Source organism: Haliotis cracherodii, unplaced genomic scaffold, assembly GCF_022045235.1.
Source record: "Haliotis cracherodii isolate W230 unplaced genomic scaffold, xgHalCrac1.p SCAF_1, whole genome shotgun sequence".
Classification (NCBI taxonomy): domain Eukaryota; kingdom Metazoa; phylum Mollusca; class Gastropoda; order Lepetellida; family Haliotidae; genus Haliotis; species Haliotis cracherodii.
This window is the reverse complement of record NW_027266264.1, coordinates 67785621-67807708: the sequence shown is the minus strand read 5'-3', so window position 1 is coordinate 67807708 and position 22088 is coordinate 67785621. Positions and strand designations below refer to the sequence as shown.

Sequence of the window (22088 nt, the reverse complement as noted above, 5' to 3'; positions counted from 1 at the left end):
CATTTTTGTTAATAGTATTACAAATCATGATTTTTAAAACATAATTTGATGCTTTTTTTGCCTCAACATAAAATGATTGGCTTTGCTATGTAAATAATGTCTTGCACAGATAAACGATTAGAAGTTTGATTGGACAAGAAGTGCACCTGTTAGCCATCAATTTTGATAAAAATCAATTACTCAAAAGAATATTTCAAAACAAGTCTGTATGTAAAATTATCCGGTTTTGTTAAAATAATATATTCAGTTATAGTTGTGATAAAATAAAATTGCTGTTCATTATATCAAACTACAAAATAGAATTTTTCACTCCAAAGGAAATATGTACATTTTGCAGTTTCATTTACATTTCATCTTTTAACATTTGTCCAAAGGTTAGAAATAGGGTCTATGACACTAAATGTGTCAAATTCTTATGTGAATAATGTTCAAACAGATTATGAAAGGTTCAGAAATATTGTGGCCTAAGTCTACGTATATGATACTGAACAATAATATACATCTATAGTATAATTGTGGAAAAAAATGGAACACACATGCAAAATGTACATCATGATTTAAACCATAAGCAGTAGGATAGAATGATAGTGTGTACTTCCATTCACCGTCCATCTCAAAGAAAATACAAAATATTAAAACACTGTTGACGTATAACATCACTGACAGCAGTACCAGTATGTATGATTTTCAGAGTACAGTACTTCCTTTGATTTCGGGATCTTACATACACGTGTCATGAAAGTTTTCAGAAACAATCTGCATAGTGCTATTGTTTTTATGAGTTTCATTGTAACAAAAATTTAGAGAAAAATGTAGACTGTCGTCGTTATGCACGATTTTGCGTCATTTGTGGCATCACACGGCGGGAACTTGGCCAATTTCTTTAGAATTTACCAAACCATTGTAACATATCTAGTTTTAATTCTTGAATTCTTGCCATGATACCCTTCCCATAAATTTATGCCAATGTATGCAATGAATAGGTGAACAGGAGAAAATACTGGAGTGTGAAGACTGAATTTGGCTTGTTTTCATCCAAACCATTTGTATTAGTGACTAGGACAAGTTGTAATTTGATGCTAAATGTATGCATAATTCAGGGATGTGTGTGTCACAGATGAAGTATATATGATGTAATAGGCATCTCATAAATGGCATACACGATTTGTAAACTATCCAGCATAGAAAGTTCACTTCAGTGTTTGTGTTTGTGTATTTTCTAAAATATACCAAACGATTCTTGGGTTATTGGCGACGTTTCGGAATGATCATTGGTGATTGGATGAACCACATACTCATTACAACCCTTGTGCTGTTTTTGTTTTTGAATTTTCTGAGTAAATAATCAATATTTAGATCTAAAAAAAACACATGCTATAAATAGTGATTCATAAAAATATCTAAAGTAGCAATATTTATGTTCCTGCGGGTAAAGACATAACAGCAGGGGAAGCTAAGAATGAGCTTCACACTTTGTTCCAATGAGGGGAATCAAACACAGGTCTTTAGTGTGATGAGCAAATGACTGAATGCTGGTGCTACCCTACTGATCCATATTTATACATGGACCCAGGACATCATTGTAATGATCATGAACAAATGCTTTAACCACCACAGCATCGTTGTATGTTACCTTTATATCACTCATCATACAACTGAATCCAAAGCCTGTGGACATGTGACAAATAAGCTAGGGTAAAATAAGGAACTTTATTCACAAATGATATCAAATATAAATAAGATAACATTCAATTACATTAGAAAATCATCTAAATGACACAGTATTGCTTACAATGATTGCAACTTGCACCATTCTCTTTCCCGTAAGCCTGTGTACAGCATTAACAATTCCAATGTAAATTCTCAAATAATAGTTCTCAGCCCTCTACCATCCAGTGCCCATGGTTTCTGATAGCTGTGTTGATGTAAAATTTCAAAAGTGATATTCAAGCAATTACTGTGAGTACAGGGAAGAACAGTGTGGAAATAAAATGGAACTGAATAAGTCTGAAGACCCTCCACCAAGAACTACCTCGTATGCTTTCCATTTATTCCACATTGAATCTTGACATGAATTCCCTGTTAAAACAAGTTGTTAGACCCATATGGGTTAACTCAGTAATTCTTGAGTGCCAGACCAGTATCATCACCATTGAGCCTGGATTGTTGTGGGTGTGTCTCACATAACGGACAACAAAAAGGCATTCATATCGATGCCAACGTTTTAGAAAATAAAAAAGCTAATTATTAATTTTCTATTTAATTTAATACTTAAAAGTTTAATGCAGCAAATGATCATTGAAAGTGTTGCAAGAATGTCAAACAAATACTGTCAGAAAGTGTGTAAACTGTATCATAGTAATCATTCTCTAACAAGAAATGAAAATATCGAGCTCTTGGTAATTTCCAAAGGATTTATAAGCAATTAGCCACATCAAACCATGCAATTTTGTAAAATATATTCACATAAAGTTGAGAAATGAACACTTATTCAGTGCAGGTTAATAAACTAAAATGACCATGAAATAAATATTTGGTTACATCATATCTGTTCACTCAGCTAATGTTAAAGCTTCTCAAATTGGTTCTACATGAAGGACTATGGTTGATTATTGTCAACATTCACAACTCATGCATCTATGTAAAGAAATTCCAACAAACTTGAAGCCTTTCAGCTTCCATTTCTCTAATATTACATCAGTTTCTTCAAACTAGCACACCATGTCCAAAATATGTTGATTTTGAAAAGTACATTTCGTTTATCCAAAAAAGAAATTTTGTCCTGACATGAGAAGTCCACAACAAACACCAAGAAAATGTAGTTGTCAGGCACTGAAGAGTAGGGTGAATAGTCATTTCAAAATACCCGAAGAAACTGAAATGATGGCAAATTGTCTATGAGAAAATGTATGTATGTTATTCTGCCTCCGGGCTGCCTATAAGATAGTTGCACTTTGTTATGTACTCAACAATCTCACACTTCAATAAGGAGATTTCCACAGCATAGACACTTCATACTGACATTAGTAAAAACCTGAATACAGATTAAATTGAATCGGAAGGTCACAAAGCATGAACTTCAGAGATAGTAGTTACCCATCGAACTAGATGCAGTCTCAATTGAAGAGAACGTCAGATGACTGAGTACATATTCAGCACCACATTTTGTGAACACACAATTAGTACACAGGGTAGATGGGGATGATACAACTTCGGATCACTATTTCAACAAACAATTTCTCAGCAAAGCAACTGTTTCAGCAATCAAGATAAACAAGTGAACCCAAACAAGCTTAAGTAGGTTTTGCCAATGTGAAAAAATGTAACTTGAAGCCTCCATCTATCACCCTACTTAGAGAAAAATGCACTGCATTGAAAAGTGAGGTTGAAAAATACTAAAGTAATTTTAATTGATTAAGGCAAACAGATGTTTTTACAGTGGAAGACAATTGGTCATATTTAAAACAAATATGATAAACAACCTTGACATAATTTCTTCCATATCATGGCAAACTTGTGACCAATAATTTCTAAGTGATGACAGTGACATATTCGAGACTTCATGACAGGTTTCCATGAGTGAACAGAAAAAAGGTAATACACTGTAAGTGACCCATATACCATTGTGAAACAGTTTACTCTTATTTCATAATTATTTTGTAACTAATGATGAAGGCATCAGCACTGATTTTATTAGACATACATGTTTTCGATAATCCTTTTGAAGAGAAAAAAATATTTAAAATATCCATGGATTTTTCCAAATATAAATTTCTGTAGGTTTATTGGGATATGTAAACAGTAATTGAGCAGTTCCTGTGCATGTTTGAATGCTACCTTTCTCAAAAAATATCTTGGCAATAAAATTTTGAAACATGTTAATTCAAAACTTTAACATTTTTACATTTCATTTGTCTCATTTACAAACATTATCTCACAAACTGAACATATAAACAACAACCCTGTTTTGAAAAGGATTGGAACTAAACACATTCAACAATACATTCAAATACTGTAAGAAAATCCTTCAGAGGCACCTAAAACAAATTTTCTTTTTGGCCTCTATCATGTCTATAGATAAGTGATTCTATGACATTCATGTGGTCAGGGGAAACAAAATGCCTATGAACACACGTTTAGTAATGTAATAACAAACAATCAAATAATGTGCTGGCATATCCATGACGAATATGTAAACAAGCACAACTGTTTAACAACAACATAAATTATGAAATTCATTCATTGCTAAATGATCAGATTCCAAACATCTCCACACTCTCATTGTACTGCATTTATTTATAACAAACCAGACACACTCACATAACCAGGATGCATATTGACCCAGAACCATCAAAAACTAGCATATATTGTGCATCAGTGTCATGTAGATCAGGCCATTTAGAATGAAGTCATCAAAATCTTGTTTGAGAGGTAAACATATTAACCTTATAAACACGTGAATATTTTAACCATTTCTTAAAAAAATTCCTGTCAGCAAAGAGTCTGCTCATGAAATTACTAAGTTATAAAGAAATGAAGTACATATTGCTGGAATGGAGTTGACAAAATATTGTATAATTTTCTAAGTTTGCATATAGCGTAACTTCATGACACGCAAATAGTATGTGTGCAAATTATGCAGTGACTTCGTTAATGGCAATATCTGCAATTAACGACATACAAGTAAAACTCTTACCTGAGTTTATGTAATCATGGTATGGTAACTATAATATTTTAAATTCTACAAACTGAAAAATGTCCATTAACATGTTGCAACATATGATATGCAATATATTGTACACAGGCCAAACCCTGAAACCGACAAATAGAATCATGCAACAGCTAGATTTTCTGCTTCAACAAATGCAAGAAAAAACATAACAGGAAATAACATAATACACTTTTCTCTCCATCCTTCCAAAGGCATAAACCCTAGAAAACATTAAGTGAAGAATATATAATGTTTCTGCAATGCATCTGAGTGAAGCTTTCTAGATGTTGGATCTTATTGTCCAACTTCAGGTTTCAACCTATCATCAAACTACATAAGCCTTCAGTGCTAAACAATTCATTAGAACTCACTAAACAAGATATCAAACCTTTGCCCATAATCTAAAATAAAGAGAACAGATCCTCTTTCAAGAGTGTTAAAACGACCTTTCTTTGAAAATATAACTGTCAAGGATCGTGGTACTGGCTCTTTTCAACAAAAGGAAAGTTTTCTGAAATACCTCATTGACATATGACAAGCTATTTTTCCTGATACAATATCTAAAATAATTCAATGAGGCTTCAGTTGAATTCAACATATTAAAAGGACATTCTGTCCAAGTGGTTAAAACTTGGATCCATTAACAGTTACATGAGTAAAGAATCGACTGTACATACAATCAATCGTTTTAGTCGCTGCCTGCATCATTCACTTCGCCATCAGCTTCGTTCTCATTTCTACTGTCCTCATCACCACGATTACTCCTTGCGAGCTCCACCTTAATTTGACGCCCTCCAAGGTCAAGGTCTTTCAAAGCTTGAATGGCTTCTTCTGCTACATCGATGTTAGAAAACTGGAGGAAAGCATGGCCACTGCCACCGTGCCATACAACACGCAGAGGTTGAACGCTACGATCGTGTATCTTCTCCTTGAACTCACTCACACGCAGTGACCGAGGTAGCCCACCTACATAGATGGATGGATCATGTGATCTTCGATTAATACGACCTCTTCGGGCTGAATTACGAGGACGCCTTCCCTGACCCTGACCCTGACCCTGGCCTTCTCCTTCCTCTGTCTGCTCTTCTGATTCAGAATTCCTGACGTCATTGCTCCTGCGCCTTGGGCGGCGGTAGTTGTTGCGGTAGCGACGTCTGGGTGGACCACGGCGCCGGTAGGAGTTCTCATCATTTTCGCGTTTTTCTTCCTCTGGTTCATCATTGATATAGTCTTCACCATCATCTTCTTCCTGACCCTGCACACAAACATTAACCTTTTAATGATTGAAGATAATTGCAAGCTATGTCCGTAAGTTGTTTGTCTTATACTGCAGTCAGCAACATTCTTGCTAGTTTGCAGCAGTATCTAAATAATCAAGTTGTGGTCAAACTAGTGGAAGATATCAACTTTCTTACAAGCAATGTTCATTGCCTAACCTGTTTTAGCCCTGGTACCCAATGGGCTTTAGCCACATCACGGCAGCCTGTTACAAAATTTTAGCCACATCATGACTGACTGTTGCAGTATTCTACCTACACAACATATTATGGATGCACATTATAAAATTCTAGACATATGGAGTGATGGTGAGGTGAAATGTTGTTTAACATCGCGTACAAGATTACTGCACATGTGGGTTTGCGGCTGTTTGTATCAGTCTGGACTAATTTTGATTTAATAGTGCTAGCCCACTGAGATACCATGTCGCAATTTAACATGAACACCCCAATCAGACACAGTATACCGACTCCGAGCCGACCAATCCTTGTTTTAGCCCCTTAATGCAGAGAGCCAGGTAGGTTTACAACAAGTACCATCTTTTAATGTCTTTTGCCGGGCATGGAAGGAAGATGCATGATACAAAATTCTAGCTAAATTATGTCTACCTGTTACACTATTTTAGCTATAGCACAGATGCCTAGCTACATCACAACTGCTGAATAAAAAAATGGGTTAGTTACACAGGCTATAGTCTTCATGAGAAAAAGGCACTGTCAAATAAGGAAATGTATTTTTGAGGGTAAAAAATATCATTTATGCTTATCCTGACTCATACTAATAGCTTATCTCATCTCATTTCTGAAAATGGTAGTGAAAACTTCCTGTGCTGTGTTCCCGGAGAACAGAAGAAACCCCATCTCAACGCACCGCCGTACCTCAAAATGCGCACTGGAACAACGTGACCATGCCAGTTGACTTGTCACTCTCTCCGTTTTCTTACTTAACGTTCGAAACACATCTGGGGAGAGAGGGAAAGGTTGGGAGGGTACTCTAGCGTATGAGTCAGGATTAGCATAACGGTATTTATACCCTAAAACATACATATTTGACCTTTTCCCCGACTCATACTAAATACTTTATTCTGGTTGGTGGTGGGTTCACCAGTACGTGTGATTCAGTCGTGACCTGTTCAGTAAACCCTATGGGAAGGAGGTAAGACATTGCATTGGTTCTTCTGCCCAGGTGGGGCAGCACCTCCTTTTTGGTGAAAAGGAGCAAATCTAATGATTTTGTGGATTTGATAAGACTTTGATAAAAATTAATTCCCGCTTCCCTCATTCTAGTGTCAAGAGAAGGATGTAAATCGTTATCACTCATGTTTGAATTACAAAGTAAAACAGGGGAGCATGGACTCTCAAGTCGAGGGCGAGGGCGAGTGTATTGTAATCGATCTTCTGGTTGGTATATCTTCTGTGGTGATATCTCTGTGGTGATATCTCTGTGGTGATATCTCTGAGATAATAATTTACAAAGACGGTGTCAGATCTCCAGAAACAACCTTCCATAATGATTGGGATGGAGCAGTTACCATGAAGGAAGCCATAGCTCTGACTTTGTGAGGGCTGTATGCTGAAGGAGGGACTAACCCTGCTGCCCTACAGGCTCTGAGAATAACAGCTCTTATACAGAAGGAGGTAGTTGTTCTGGAGACTTCTGATGAAGCATTCCTTGTCTTCAATGTCTTCTGCTCCTAAGAATGGAGGAGACTGTGGGAACATGAAATTGTTTATCAGGTTGTCCAGACAACTGACTCTTCACGATGAAGTCCCATATCAAAAAGAAAGAAAGAAAGAGAGGGAGGGAGGGAGGGAGGTACAGCTGGACTGTTATCCTTCCTGAGAATGTTCGATACGAAGGTGTCTTCCAGGATATCCCTCTTCTTCCGGTATTTTGGGGATGGAAGTTCCCAGTCTTCATTGATTGGCACGGGAACCAATGGGTCCTCGGCCACGACAGGATTGGTCACGTGGTCTATGACAGGCAGACATCTTGCCTTCTCTGGAACATGTGGAAGGAACATGCATGTTTTTGGCTTTCTAGATTCCAGAAAACTGACTCTTGAGCCAAGTTCTCTGCATAGATTGTTCATACAAAAACTATGATAGAGTTTATGGTCTGAATTGACTTGATTAACATCTGATCGTTTGAGTCCTGGACTATGTCTATAGTGGTGGTATCCTGCTGACCTAGCTATTTATTTTCTACCCTATAAGTTCTGCTCTTCAAGTACATTATAGTAAAGTCCTTATCAACTCCCGGAGCTTGGAGAAATGGCGACATGACATGCATGGACAACTTCTCAGCATCGCATGAGTTGGTAGTCCCTGGCAAAGGAAGCATCTAGGTTCTTTGCAACTTGGGAAATTGGTTAATCGGTGGGATGGTTAAAGTGTCCAGATAGGTATCAGTGGGGGAAGAATCCCAGACAAAGACATGGGGAGACTATCTGTAATCCAAGCATTAATTAATGGTCTTCATAAATAGTGAGTGAGTGAGCATGGTTTTACTCCGCTTTTAGCAATATTCAAGCAATATCACGGCGGGAGACACCAGAAATGGGCTTCGTAGAAGTAATCACATTCGCGAAGATATGAGTGGGTGGAGCCGACTTTGATGAAGAGGAAGAAGAGCTTTCTTCTTCACACAGGCCTGTAGACTTTTACCATGGCATGAAGAAACGGCATGGAAGACAAACTCTTTAAAGGGTTGACAGTCTGCAAAGAAGGAAGTTCAAGGATGGCTCGGATTGCAAAGCACAAAATAAAAAGTTCCCAACCAGCTCATTTATGCGAAAATGAGAGAGTGACCAGTCAACCAGCTTGAACGCATGGTTCTGGAACAGGGTGCCTTTGAGTAAGATGAGTTTTTTTCTGTTCTCCAGGGTCCCAGCACAATGAAGTTTCCACTACCTTTTTGGAATTGAGATCAGATAAACATAAGGTAAAATTTCTACATTTGTGAGTGAGTGAGTGAGTGAGTGAGTGAGTGAGTGAGTGAGTGCTGTTTTATGCTGATGTCAGCAATATTGCAGCTATATCAATGCAGCATGTATATTACTAAGTCAAGAAGAGACAAACCAGTGGCTCACAGACTGAGATATGATCCATGCCAGCATAGTACACAGACACACAATCAACCACATGAAAATGTAGGAATATTAAGGAATGGGGAAATAAATCACGAAAGTAGACTACCTTCAGCCTAACATCGGTGCCCAGTTCACGCTCCCTCTTCCTCAGAAGTTTCAACACGGGAACTCGATTCAGCTTGTCACGATCAAGTTTGGACCAAATAATGCCAGTTGGCTTTGGTTTGGTGCAGTTTGTCTTGATGATCTCTGTTGGTGTTACAATGTAGTCAACTGTCAGATCGTGTTCCTCCACAAGGCGCTCAGGTATGCTGATAACTTGGTGGTCATGAACTGTGGTAACCACAACTGTATTCTCATTCACAGCACCCATCGTTTTCATCATTGCAAACTCCAGGTCAGCAAATCCTTCTCCTTTTCCAATACGGTAACCTAGCAACAGAACCAAACCAGTGAGATACTATTCAACACAACCAAAAGTGTAATTCAATTTCTCCTTTTTGTCTTCATTCACTAACATAAAGGTCACTTAAGTAGTTCAAGCGAACAGAACAGATCCTATTGCAAAAGTGCAATCATATGCCTGATTCAAACTGACTATTATATTTCCAAGGCAAGTCCATATTGCAAAGCAAATGTGTTTGGCACCCATTCTTTCAAAATGTGGTATGTAGCTGGTATGCCAATATCAAAGGTAAGTTAAGTCACTTTAACTCACTCCCAATTTCAGCTCCCTACCTCAAATACAAACAATTTAAACAAGGTGGGCAACAGATCCCACAGCTTTTTTCATGGTACCTATTTGTGTGCGGTAAGCACTGGCAAATGATTCAATCACTAGGCAAAAAATACTGCCTGTCTTTGGTGCCCACCACCCAAAATCTCACCTTCCCTGGACACTCCCACAGAGCCAATGATGACCAGATCGATTTTTACAGCATCATCAAGTCCAATAGGTGTGCTGTATTCACGAACTCCCTACAAAAGAAAATCATAAGCAGTGTCATCATTGTTCATTTCAGCAGGACATAACATGTCCACTGTTCTTCCTGCCCAAGTACCTACACTGCACTGGGGTGTCATTTGCCCTACAGCATTTTTTTACAAGTGGTAATGTATCAAATATATCAACACGACAAATGGGCAAAACAAGGGCCACAGTGCTATGGTTGGAATGGTTTCTGAAAAATTACTTACAGGGAACATTTTGGTTTACAAGGTTAATGACAATGTGTAAATGTTTCAATTCTTAGTTAGTGAAACTAGCAGTGAACTTTATTCAGCTGACATTTGTTTTTACTTTAATTTTCTTTTCACAGATATCTCAAAAGTGGCACTAAAAATGGCTTGGCCCTTGATATGTACCATGACTACGAACCTGTGAGGTAGAGCATGTTCTCAGGATCTCCTTGTTGCAGTCAGCTGGAGGAGTTATCTTGTTGAACAGTCCTTCTCTAAGCCTTGGGGTGGGCACAAGCAGTGTCTTTTCCGACTGAAACACATCAGTTGTAGGGGGTGCAAATGAGAGTATGAGTTGGAGGGAGAGTGTATGGATTGTAGAGCAACTGAGTGAATGTATGGGATGTAGGGTGTGTGAATGAGAGAATAGTGTAGGAAAGAGTAATGACTGTAGGGCAATTGAGCGAGGGAATGGGATGTTGGATGAGAATGAGAGTGGGGATTATTATTAGGGAACTGATTATAGGCCAATTGTTTGTTGTTTAACTACCATACTCAGCAATATTCCTACTATTTGAAAAAGGTTTGAATCAACATCATCAAAGTATGATGACATCCAATAAACACCGAGTCTGACCACATGATCCATTTGCCTCATACGACCAACATAAGTTGGTGCAAGTGTGTGGTTTGTTTATTTGTTGGTTAATGCCGCACTCAGCAATATTCCAGCTATATGACAGCAGTCTGTAAATAATCAAGTCTGGAACAGACAATCCAGTGATATATATCATGAGCATCGATCCCAAGTGTGTGGTAATTCCTCATCCTGTGGTAATTCCTCATCCTATGGAAACAGCTGGCAGGGGTTTTGATATAAGGTGAAATACTGTCCACTACAAATACTGCAACTTGCTGTTAATTAGTGAGTCTAACTGCTAACTGCTGCCTACCTTGGTAAATGTAAATGTCTAGTCAATTACACTACCTGCATCTATCTCTAAAACAAGATCTTCCTCCCTGATGTGTGCAATGACCCATGCTGAAAATTCAATCCTTGCGAAATTCACTTCGTCTTCTGACTTTTAGACATGAAACATAAATTGATGCCCTACCTCCAGTGTGAAGAATCTGGCATCCTGCTGAGGCTTGTCAGGGTTAACCTTCACAACCTTGGCCACCTGGAACTCTTCAAGGTCTTTCACCTTCTCTGCAGCATTTACTGCTCCCTTCAAAATATAAACACCGACATCAAATACCATGAATACAGGTATTGTATTGCTATGTGCAGTGAATGTATCAGGCCTACCAATGAAAACTGACAGAATGCAATACAAAAGCTACCATGTATAAAATACACAATGAATTCGTAACATAAAACATTGAGAATGTAACCAACACTAAGAAACAGCATTATAAAGCAATCCTAGCAGACACTGCAAAACATGGCCTAAAAACAATGACTGAGAACCTGTAGAATAGATAGAGGATATTTCATGTGTCGAGTGAAATATCATGTTTCTCTCACCGAGTGACGGGGGAAAGGAGATATTTTAAAATATTAAAATATCTCCTTTCACCCCGTCACGAGATGAGAGAAACATGATATTTCACTCGACACATGAAATATCCTATTTATTATTTACTTTTGGTGTAGTTGTCTGCAGGAAGATTAAATTATTTCCACAAATGTAAAACCATCAGGCGTAAATTCTCCCTACATAACACATGGACGGTTTTCCAACCCCTGTAAGTATGACTAAAAATGTAGTTCTGTCTTTGCTAAATCTTAAAAAATATAAACAAAAGTAAACAAAAATATTTGATGTCACTAAAATTTTTTAGTATACATTTGGATATGATTATATACAAATTCAACTTCATCAAAAAATAAATTTCAAATCAATGAGACAGTTGTTCGAAGCGAAAGAATACACGCAATTCAAGTAACAAAATGGCACTTTGCGAAACGTAAAGTATCGACTGATAAATCAGAAGAGAAATTCACAGTTTAATACAATTCATTTTCAACAAAATAACAAACGGTAAGAATCGGTATTAACTACATAAATGACCATCTGTCATTATATGACTTGTCAACGTTAAATTGACGTAAATCAACAGTTTGTGTACGAGCTGTTTCGTGCAGGCCAACATAGTTCCGTCAACGTGTTATGTTCACTGCAGTGAAATATCAAGTGTTATGTTCACTGCAATGAAAATATCACTTTTCTAAACTTCAGAAAACTCAGTCTTTCACACTGAAGTATATAATAAACTTGAATCTTCAGTCATCCCTCTACTGGAACCATAAGGAGACCCTTACTGTTGAACAGGCCTCATATGAACTGAAGTGACAGATGGGACCAGGTCCGACTTCTCCAGGTGGTCAACCATCCCAGGTGGGAACCAGTGGATGCTGCCTCAGATTTACCCGTCTATTGACCTACAGGTCTTTTACTAATTGTTGACCATTTTGCCAAAACTTTATTAGTCTGTCGCCTACTGGGTAGTCTGACTGGTACAACTCTTTGTGGCAGAACTAGTTGAACTATCCTCCCTCCACAAAGCTAGACCTGGCTGTGGACTTGCATCGATCTAAACAATTGGTATATGATGACATGCATCAACCAAGTTAGTGAGTCTGACAACCCAATCAGTGTAGTTGCCTCTTACCACAAGCATGAGTAGCTGAAGACCAATTCTAACATGCACTTCAAACAGACTTCAAAATTCCTGACTTAGCCAAGGAACTTTGGGTTCAGCAAACTTGTACATTACCGGTATATGAGCCAGTGGTAGGATTAGGAATAGACTTCCCCTAAGATATCTGAAGTTCTACTACTTCTATAAGGTGACTGACGCAAATAGGCGGATATGAACCAAGCAACATAATTTGTGGATATTGATAAGATAATGATGTCACAGATGGCCTTGGTACTACGGGTGTATACCAAACCTGTTGTGTAATCATGTGTGATTACGATGATATCTACCCTGACTTAGCTGTGTTGGCAGCCATAGCCCTCACTGTTCCAGTCAGCAGTGTACCAGAAGAACATGGGCTTGGCCGACAGAACCGTTTTCACATTGCTAGTCGCAATGGTTGGTTGGTGACCAATAGCAACAGGCACACACACACACACACACACACCTCAACCCCCCCCCTTCCTCAATTCAAATAATGTAACAGGAAACCAACAAAACGTTTGATAAAAACCATAAAGGATTCCCCTTTAATTTTAGACAGGAATGAGGAATACATTTTAAACATTCAGTAATCATGTCTTGATGCCCAATGATCCGCTTCATTTTTCACTCTATTATTAGCACATCATATTACAGTATACAGTGTTATGACCATGTTTTGAAGGAGAAGAGCCATGTCAGATTTTCCTAAACCAGTTAGCATGGTTAGTTACCTTGAAGTTTGGTATCCTGTGGTGCACTGGTCGGGGGAAGTTTGCCAGGTTGTGATCCTCAATAAAGTCCCAGACCTGTTTCCTAATGCTCCATTTAGTCACCTCTGTAACAAGATTGAAACATGCCATACAGACCTGCCTGTATGATTAATACCACAAAACAAAAGGTATGAAAAATACTTGTTTGATTAAATTGATGCAACTTGGGGGAAATCTTCATCGCCTAAATCAGTCTAAATTTCTAAATGCAACTTCAGAGGCATGCATTAACTGAACGTGACTATGAACATATAGTAGCTAGGTGAGAACTTATAATAGCTAGTTGATAATTAAAATCTTGAAATGATATTGAAATGGTCAAGGACTACTGTCATCTTTCATTCTAGTGTATACAGAGGTATGTAGACATGTTTATTAGCTACAAATATATTACTTTTGTTAAAGTTTTTGAAGGTCAATGTGACAATTTTCAGAGGCCAAAAAAAAGAAGGAAATCCAAACAAGCAGAAGTTACTTCAGTAAAATATACAACAAAAAGATCATGAAAAAATAATTCAAGACAATATTTTGACCTGTTATTATTTCTTTACAGCTCAGCTGTTTAATCATTTCAAAGCCACCAGAGCTAAAATATTTTATTACTAGAATTAATTCTATTGTCATTCTGTTTTATAATATTTTACTATTATAATACAAACATCAGAGATGGCAATGCAACAAGTATGTAAAGTCAGACAAGTCATAAATTTGTGACACTGCTGGAAACATAGAAAACTGTTCAACGCTTATCGTGTAACTATGGCAACAAAGGGGATCTGGGTTAACACCATATGTTTTCTGTGAGCAACCAATACAAGTTAGGCCAGAGTTGTACATTTCTCAAAACATAATCTACAATTGAACATAAATTTGGAATTGGAGCAATTAAGGTAAGGAATACAAATAATTCAATAACCGATCAATGGTCTATAGAATCATTGCTGTTCATTTTTCTCCATGTTTTCCCAATCAGATAATCTATTGGAGTATGCAAGATCCTAGGTAATCAATATGATCTAAGAAATATGAAACTAAGGCCAATATAATATGTTAGACTACAAACTACAATAGGACACCCTACACATGCAGCCCAGTATAACCCAATACCTTTTCACTTTCATATATCATTGAAATAGAAAACCTGATTCAGCATGTGCCATTACTGAATAAAGAATATCTGGTTGAGAATACCATGTGCAAAATAACAATGTATCACAGACATATATGTAAATCAATGATCATGTATTTACACATACTTGCATATGTTGAAGATCCATATAAAAATACTTATGATACTATCCAAGTCTTTGGAAATGTTTCCAAGTTTACTATGATAATATTAAGAGTTGAATAACCTGATAACAGTACATAAAGCTTATATGTATGTATGAGAATTATCTGAGCATTGTAAAGCTAAAGTTTGTTTGTCCTATCATGTTGTTAATCCAATTTGAGATTAGCATTATTGCTATGACGCAGTGTATGACTGCATAGCTTTAATATTCTCAGCTAAACTGAATGTGGTAAAGTGAAAGTGAAGTGTTCTGCCTGAGCCTGACATTAATGAAGGATTCAGTTACAACAGCAAGTGCATAAAAAGGACACATAATGGACAGGTAAGGGTATTATGACTGATGTAACTACATGGACTAGAATACTGGCATTTTACCCGAAGTATTCTTATATATAGTCTCTTATATGCAATTGTCACTCATTGCATGCAACATTCAATTTTGTTTACTTAAATATGCTTTATATTAAATTGTTATATTTCTGGTACAAATGTGGAGAAACACTATTATGCATTTCTGGGAAAACTAAACCTGGAATAATTGATGATGGCCCAGACCTGCGCCCATATTGCTTTTATTACAACTAGAATTTCTTTTAAGCACATTTGGGTAAACTTGTCGATTACTGCTACAGCTAGAGTTTACCGTGGATAACAAAAGATATTCAATTTTGATCTGTGATTTCTTATCTGACCACTGCCAGAAATCACAACAATAACCAACAAAGACTGAATAAAACAGAAAACTGTCAAAAATATTTCAGAATAAAAACAAACAACTAATTCAATATGAAATTCAATGTGACACATTGTAATTGCATGGACCAGCGAACCAAGTTTGTATGTATCCAGATGTTCTTTTTAGTTGATTACAAGCCACAACCAACCAAATACGCTGGTAACCATAGTAAGAATGCATAATGAAAGATGCAATTAATGTTGTACAGAAAGAAGAGGAAAGAAAGACTAACTAAAGATGCCTCATCACCACACAAAAAAATGATCCCTACCTTGACCAGTACCTGTTAGGGTGGAAAAACACTTGGTGAAAAGGGAATCATGTATACATGGCATGTGAAGCATATGATTCACAGTTGGTAAACATAAGTGACATGGGAATTTGGAAAGTTTAACATGTGAATCAGAGATGATAGACAATTCATGAAACAGCAACAAAACATTGATATATACACAGATAAGTATGTTGTAGGTCACTCAGACTTATTAACCAATCCAATGCAAACATTAAAACTGGAATGTTTATTTGATTCCAGGAATGAATGACAAAGGGCCGGTGACAACAACCAAGAAAAGTAAAGAATATATGTTAAATGTTCACAATATTGACACCATGTTTCCTCACAGTGGAGAGGCAGAGTATCAGCAATTGAAGCCTGTTGAAGAACCCTTATGGACATTTGAAGGCTGATGCAAGATGGCATCATCAGTGCAACATTAATACTTGACATGAATAAAGCAGACAATGAGGAACAGCAGCTCACCTGAAGTTTGGGGCACCAGACTACAGATCAATTTGTACATTTCTAAATTGGCCTAAGTGACCATTCTTATCGCCTGATAATTTGGTCAGCAAAGTTTCAACACCAGTATCTCAATATCATTAAACTGGACTTGTAAGCTTCAGGCTTTAATACCTTGCAGTTTCAAAGGAGATACAAAAGAACAAAAAAGAAACAATTTCTAGCTTGAATTGACAGCTAGAAAACAAGTCAGATTGTATTGATACTTAACAAAAGTGTCAGGACAAAACAGTAAATTGCTTTTCCAATGGATCTAAATCACAAATGTACAAACATTTACAATGGGTGACATCTGAGCATGATATTAAAGGTGAAACCCATTCTGATGCATGGTGCTAGCGTTGAAAGAAATCCATAGAGAAATGTTGAAACAACCAAAAGGAAGCAATTGTATCTTCCACGCTTATATATGAACATGACGAAGAATAACTGATGAAATTCCATGTTTTAATTAGCAGCTCATGACCGGTGTAATGATGTTGTATTGATGATAGGACATTTTACGAAACATCAAAGTAGACCCCACTTCAATTCACTTCACTTCACCACATTCCTTGTTGAAGTACACATTGTCCTACATGCTACAAATCTTGTTATGGCTGATATTTTGCTTTGAAATATCCTTACTACAAGTCTACCAAGAGCTGATCCCTACTGATTTTCATCTAAAAATGCTTAGATTTCTTTAAACTTGGGTACCGATATAGAATTATATAACTTAAGTTGATATCATTACAATGTCCCAATACCATTTGTCTTTCAAATTTCTAACCCCACATAGCAGAAAAAGACAAAATGAAATCTTGTGAAATTCTTAATTTCCTATAATGTTTGCAACAAATAGTAAGAAATTGGTAACCTCCTGAACATCCAGGACCTTGATCCTTTCTATCTGAGGCTGAATATGACCTAAAACAAGTAATGAAATAAGTACAAAAAGCACATACCACTGTTTTGGTACTGAAGCCCTATTAGGAGTATATCAGAATTAGGGACTTGACATTAGCCATGTTAGCTCAAGTTTTTGAGCAATGAGAATTCAATTTTTTTTGCAAAATTCATAACTGCTTTGAGGATGCATTACTTTATAGTTTCTAAGGTATGTCAATGTAAATTGTTCAGCATGATACTAATCTACAACTGAACATGGCAACATGTTAGAAATACCAGCACACCGTCAAACGGAAACATGTTATCACTTTGTAGTGCTTTACCTTTCCCGATCTCGATTGGCTCAATGGGTCCCTCAGGCTCATCATTAGTGTTTCTTCTCCTTCGACGATTTCCTGGGTTCCTCCGTTGTCTGCGGTTCCCCCTCTTAGCTTGACCATCACCATCACCATCACCGCCTCCTTCTTCATTCTCCTGGTTCTCATCTCTCACCTCTTCTTCTCGGTCATCAACTTCATTGTCGTTGATGGGTGCTTGTTTGTCAGCCTCTGACATCGTGGATGGACGATGAATAAAGATTGGGAGCTTCAGCTGAAAAAGGTGGAAATACTCTTAGATTTTGGATAAAAATCTCAAAGCTTCAGATTGATGTGAATACTTACGTGTCTGGTTACCAGTGAAAATGAAATGCCATGTATCAGCATTACTGGGCAAAGGTGACACTTATTTAGTGATTTTGCTGGGGACAAATGGCATTATCATACCTCCAGAATGAGATCTTTTGAACTTGTTTTAATTCCTTTACAATTGCAGATTAAAACATGTCGGTAAGAATACTAAGATAAATTTGTTGTAGCAGTATCACGAGGGGAAGATGTGATTTTAAGCATCCCTTGTTTTGATAATATACCACAAGCCAAAGTCTTGTGGTAAAAACCAAATGCGGGATGCGGGATGCATAATACCACATGTTACCCCACATGATACTGCTACAACTTACAATCTATAATACGCGGAAGATGATTTTCCCCCGAGGACTACTGTTTTAAAAAACGTGATTTTCCGCGTTTCCGCGGATATTTCACATCCCTGTGTATTTCATCTCAGAGGGAAATAAATTTCTCGGCAGGAGAATACTTTTCTTATGCCCCACTACAAAGAAGAAGAGCTACAGATGGATTTCAGAGCGAGAGAATGAATCCCTTATACCCCGCTTCGAAGAAAAAGCTGTACGCACGCCTTTGTCGAGTCAATGGAAGTTATGTGACATAGCACAAGTTAACCTCAGCTCAATCGAACAGCTGATTTGTATCAATATTTTAATTTGTCTAAATTCTTTCACAATGGCAGATTAAAACATGTACTTGGGGTACATGTGGTATATAAACTTGTGCTCATGTGGTATAAAAACCTTGTGCTCATGATATAAAACCTAAGCAGGGACGAAAAAAACAAAACCACATGTACCACTTGTGATAGTGGTACAACTTATATTAAGCCATTTTCAACAACTTTCCTCTCACTTCTTGATGCCATTCTTCTATATCATAAGTAAACAAGATTTATATAACTACGAACACTTTGAAAGACTGAAGTCAATGTCCTAGAAAAATAACCGATGTGAAACCCTACGTATTATGATATTACAAAGAAAATTAGTTGTCCAAGAACCATAATGTCCTATCTCCACTTTTACAGGTTTTGAGTAAATGATATTTGAAAATTTGAAGTTCTGTATAAGATTAACCTAAAAAACAACATGCATTTATTTCACATGAAACAAACAAATACAAGTTTATTTACGTGTTTTTAAAGCAAAGGGAATCATCCATCTTCTCATTTACAGATATATGTTATTTTTTTGTAAGAGTACCAAAGAAGTTAGGACATTTGTCTTCAGATCTATACTTTTCTATTTCTATCAGTAAATCCAACTGGCACATTCTGATTAGTTTCCACTCAAAGGAGAGGTGAAATACTTGAGACAGCTTATTGTAATGAAGTCATCACTGACAGATCACAAAATTCACTCCAAATGTTCACATTCTACAGTTGATAAATGATAACCAAATGGTGCTATCTCCAATTGATTTGGAACTATGGGGGTCCTATCTTGTCACATGACCTGTGTCAAGAATTTGATTGGACACATTGACATGGACATAGAACATTCTTGTATTAAGTAACTTATGGGTTTTAGGACACAGAATCACAGAAAAACTAATTTCCAGCAACAGGGGCTTCATGAAATTTACAACAATGTTAGAAAAGCACCCACTTGGAAAGAAAATGTAAAAACATCATTTTTGGTCAAATGTTGACATAGGACCATCTGGTTCTCTGGTAACTAAATGTTTTCAGGGGTCAACAGCCCTTTGCCTATCCATGGGCCTTCAGATGGTGTACCAATAAAGTGTACATTTCAAGGTCACAATGAAATTACATTTCCATTTAATAAGAATCCTATTCATTTATATTATAGCAGGGATGAAATCTAAAATGATTCTCAACACTACTTGAAACACTGCATCAGGTACACTGTCAGTATGCTACATATATATTAAAAGTTTAATTAACTTCCAAACATGACAGGGCTCTGAACACGGGGCAGAATTTTTCAGTGAGAAAGACAGTGTCTTTTCAATTATGATTTCAATGCACTGAATAGATTGTTAATACTGTAACTTGTCATAAGAAATAAACATAAAACTGGTAACTGTTAAATAAATCAATAACCCATCAAACACTTGACATGCTTGGGTCGCAAACATTTTACACAACAGAACATAACAGAATAAAATTAAAGTCTTCAACATGTTCAAATGAATATTGATCATTTCTCAAAATAACATAGGTGTGCACTGAGACTGCATTCAGTCATATCTAACTCATAAATCAATCTTAGAAACAAAATATATAAAAAATACTTCATACTAAATGCAAGACATTTATGAGTTAAGAAAAATGCCTGAACAAAACATGAAAAAAGTTGCAGTTCAAACTAATGAAGCTCAAATCATGACTGATGTTCTAAAGAATGATACAACTTTAGATTGACATTTATGGATGATTAACATTATTGATAAGTGACGTCATGGTCCTCAAGTGTTAATATTACGGTTATCGCCTTCATCATGTAAAATAACGGAATATTTGTAGTAACAGATTATCAATACAAAATGTAGATATGCTTAACTTTCAATTTCAAACAAACTACCAAAAACCAACCCCCAAAACTCTTCACTGACTATTCAAAGTTTTGATTTGGCAAATCCAAGAGAAAATCTTAACAAAGACCTTCATTTCTCAAGGGCAGGAATTATTACGTCTTTATTTGAGAAATAAATAAGTATATCCTTATGTGATAAGAATATGACAAGTTTGTTTTGATTGAGAATGGGCACAAAATAATCCTGCTCTGACGTCATTGTCAAGCTTCCATGTGACGTCACCAAACATCCACATGGCACGGCATGTTATGCAAAGCTCTAGTCGACAGACTTTTAAATGTTTACATTGTATGAATAAACAAACTATAACTATTTTGAATACACACTGTGGTATTTAGTGTGTATTAAACATGGGTAAGAGAAAGGATAGGTATCTGAAACTCGGACGAGTGGAGCGACCCACATCAACCGGCATCCATTGAATTTCTCGCCAGGTGAGGGTTTTTAAGAGCGCCCCAAAGGAGTTATTTCTACAAATGCGTTAAAAGTCATACTTATGTCTTATCTTGGTTGTTGACACAATCAGAAAATGGATATTCAAAAAGCGCTGCGCAACTTGTAACAGCTGACACTTCTACACGTAAGCAGATGCCGAAAGTTCTACTTTTGCAAGGAGGCAGCCATATTCTGTATCACGCGGAGTGAAAGTTGTTACAAAAAGTTGAACGCATCACGGTAGGGAAAAGAACTTGAAACGAACTGCACATCGAAAAGAAGGAAGGGGAACATGATACAGGCATTATGTGAGGGTGTCGACAGTCTTCTTGGGAAGTTTATCTTTAGACATCGTAGAATATTGATACAAATATTTTCTCCTTTCCTTTGCGGATAATACCAAACGTTAGACGACAAATTATAGCCTCAGGGACTGTCTCGTGACTCACAGCTTAGATCTTATACCTGTATATGGTCTCTGATCACAGGATGGAATTGAAATAGTTGTTATCACATTCCTCTCACACATAAACATTATAAACTTTTTGCGTTGTATTCCTACACGTAAAACTGTATTCCTATGCAAGATAAATAAAAGTGCCATATGTTCCAAACCTTTGGTATATTTATATTACTTTCATTTAGCCTCTTTGTATCATTTAGATGTTTTATGTTTGTTTGATATATTTAAGAATTAAATGTCTCGTGGTCGTTGTTTATCTTACAATAAAACACCGCTGCTCCCACCGCGGTTTATTCTCCCTGCGGTGTTTTATTGTACTATAAAACAACGACCACGAGTCGTTTCTTATATGAGATATCAACATTATGAACAGCCTCTTTAAAGACGATGATAAAGTGTACAAGCTTTAACAATATTTACGCGTATTTATATAAATAAATAAAAACTCCTATCAATACCTGCGATCTTGTCACAAGAATTATATTCGTACCCATATTGTTTTAACTATGTATCAAAA

At 36.7% G+C, this 22088-nt stretch overlaps 1 protein-coding gene across 2 annotated transcripts; it reads right to left on the bottom strand.

Moving 5' to 3' along the window:
- Positions 1-1696: 1696 nt before the first annotated feature.
- LOC139461850 (methenyltetrahydrofolate synthase domain-containing protein-like) lies at positions 1697-21325 on the bottom strand. Of its 2 annotated transcripts, XM_071243364.1 has the most exons (9): positions 21168-21325; positions 17767-18034; positions 16022-16033; positions 13682-13785; positions 11375-11488; positions 10459-10572; positions 9968-10058; positions 9187-9512; positions 1697-5966 (listed from the first exon to the last, which is right to left on the bottom strand). In XM_071243364.1, exons 2-9 carry the CDS (start codon positions 17996-17998, stop codon positions 5400-5402), a joined length of 1560 nt encoding a protein of 519 aa, XP_071099465.1. In that variant the 5' UTR covers positions 17999-18034; positions 21168-21325; the 3' UTR covers positions 1697-5399. The 2 variants fall into 2 exon arrangements, with proteins under 2 accessions (XP_071099465.1, XP_071099534.1); XM_071243433.1 differs by lacking the exon at positions 16022-16033.
- Positions 21326-22088: the final 763 nt, after the last annotated feature.

Coding starts and splice junctions, on each gene's coding strand:
- LOC139461850 (XM_071243364.1), bottom strand. CDS start 17,998: ATGTCAGAGGCTGACAAACAAGCACCCATCAACGACAATGAAGTTGAT. Junction 11,489..13,681: donor ACAGGATACCAAACTTCAAG/GTAACTAACCAT, acceptor TATATTTTGAAG/GGAGCAGTAAATGCTGCAGA. Junction 10,573..11,374: donor CCAGATTCTTCACACTGGAG/GTAGGGCATCAA, acceptor GATGTGTTTCAG/TCGGAAAAGACACTGCTTGT.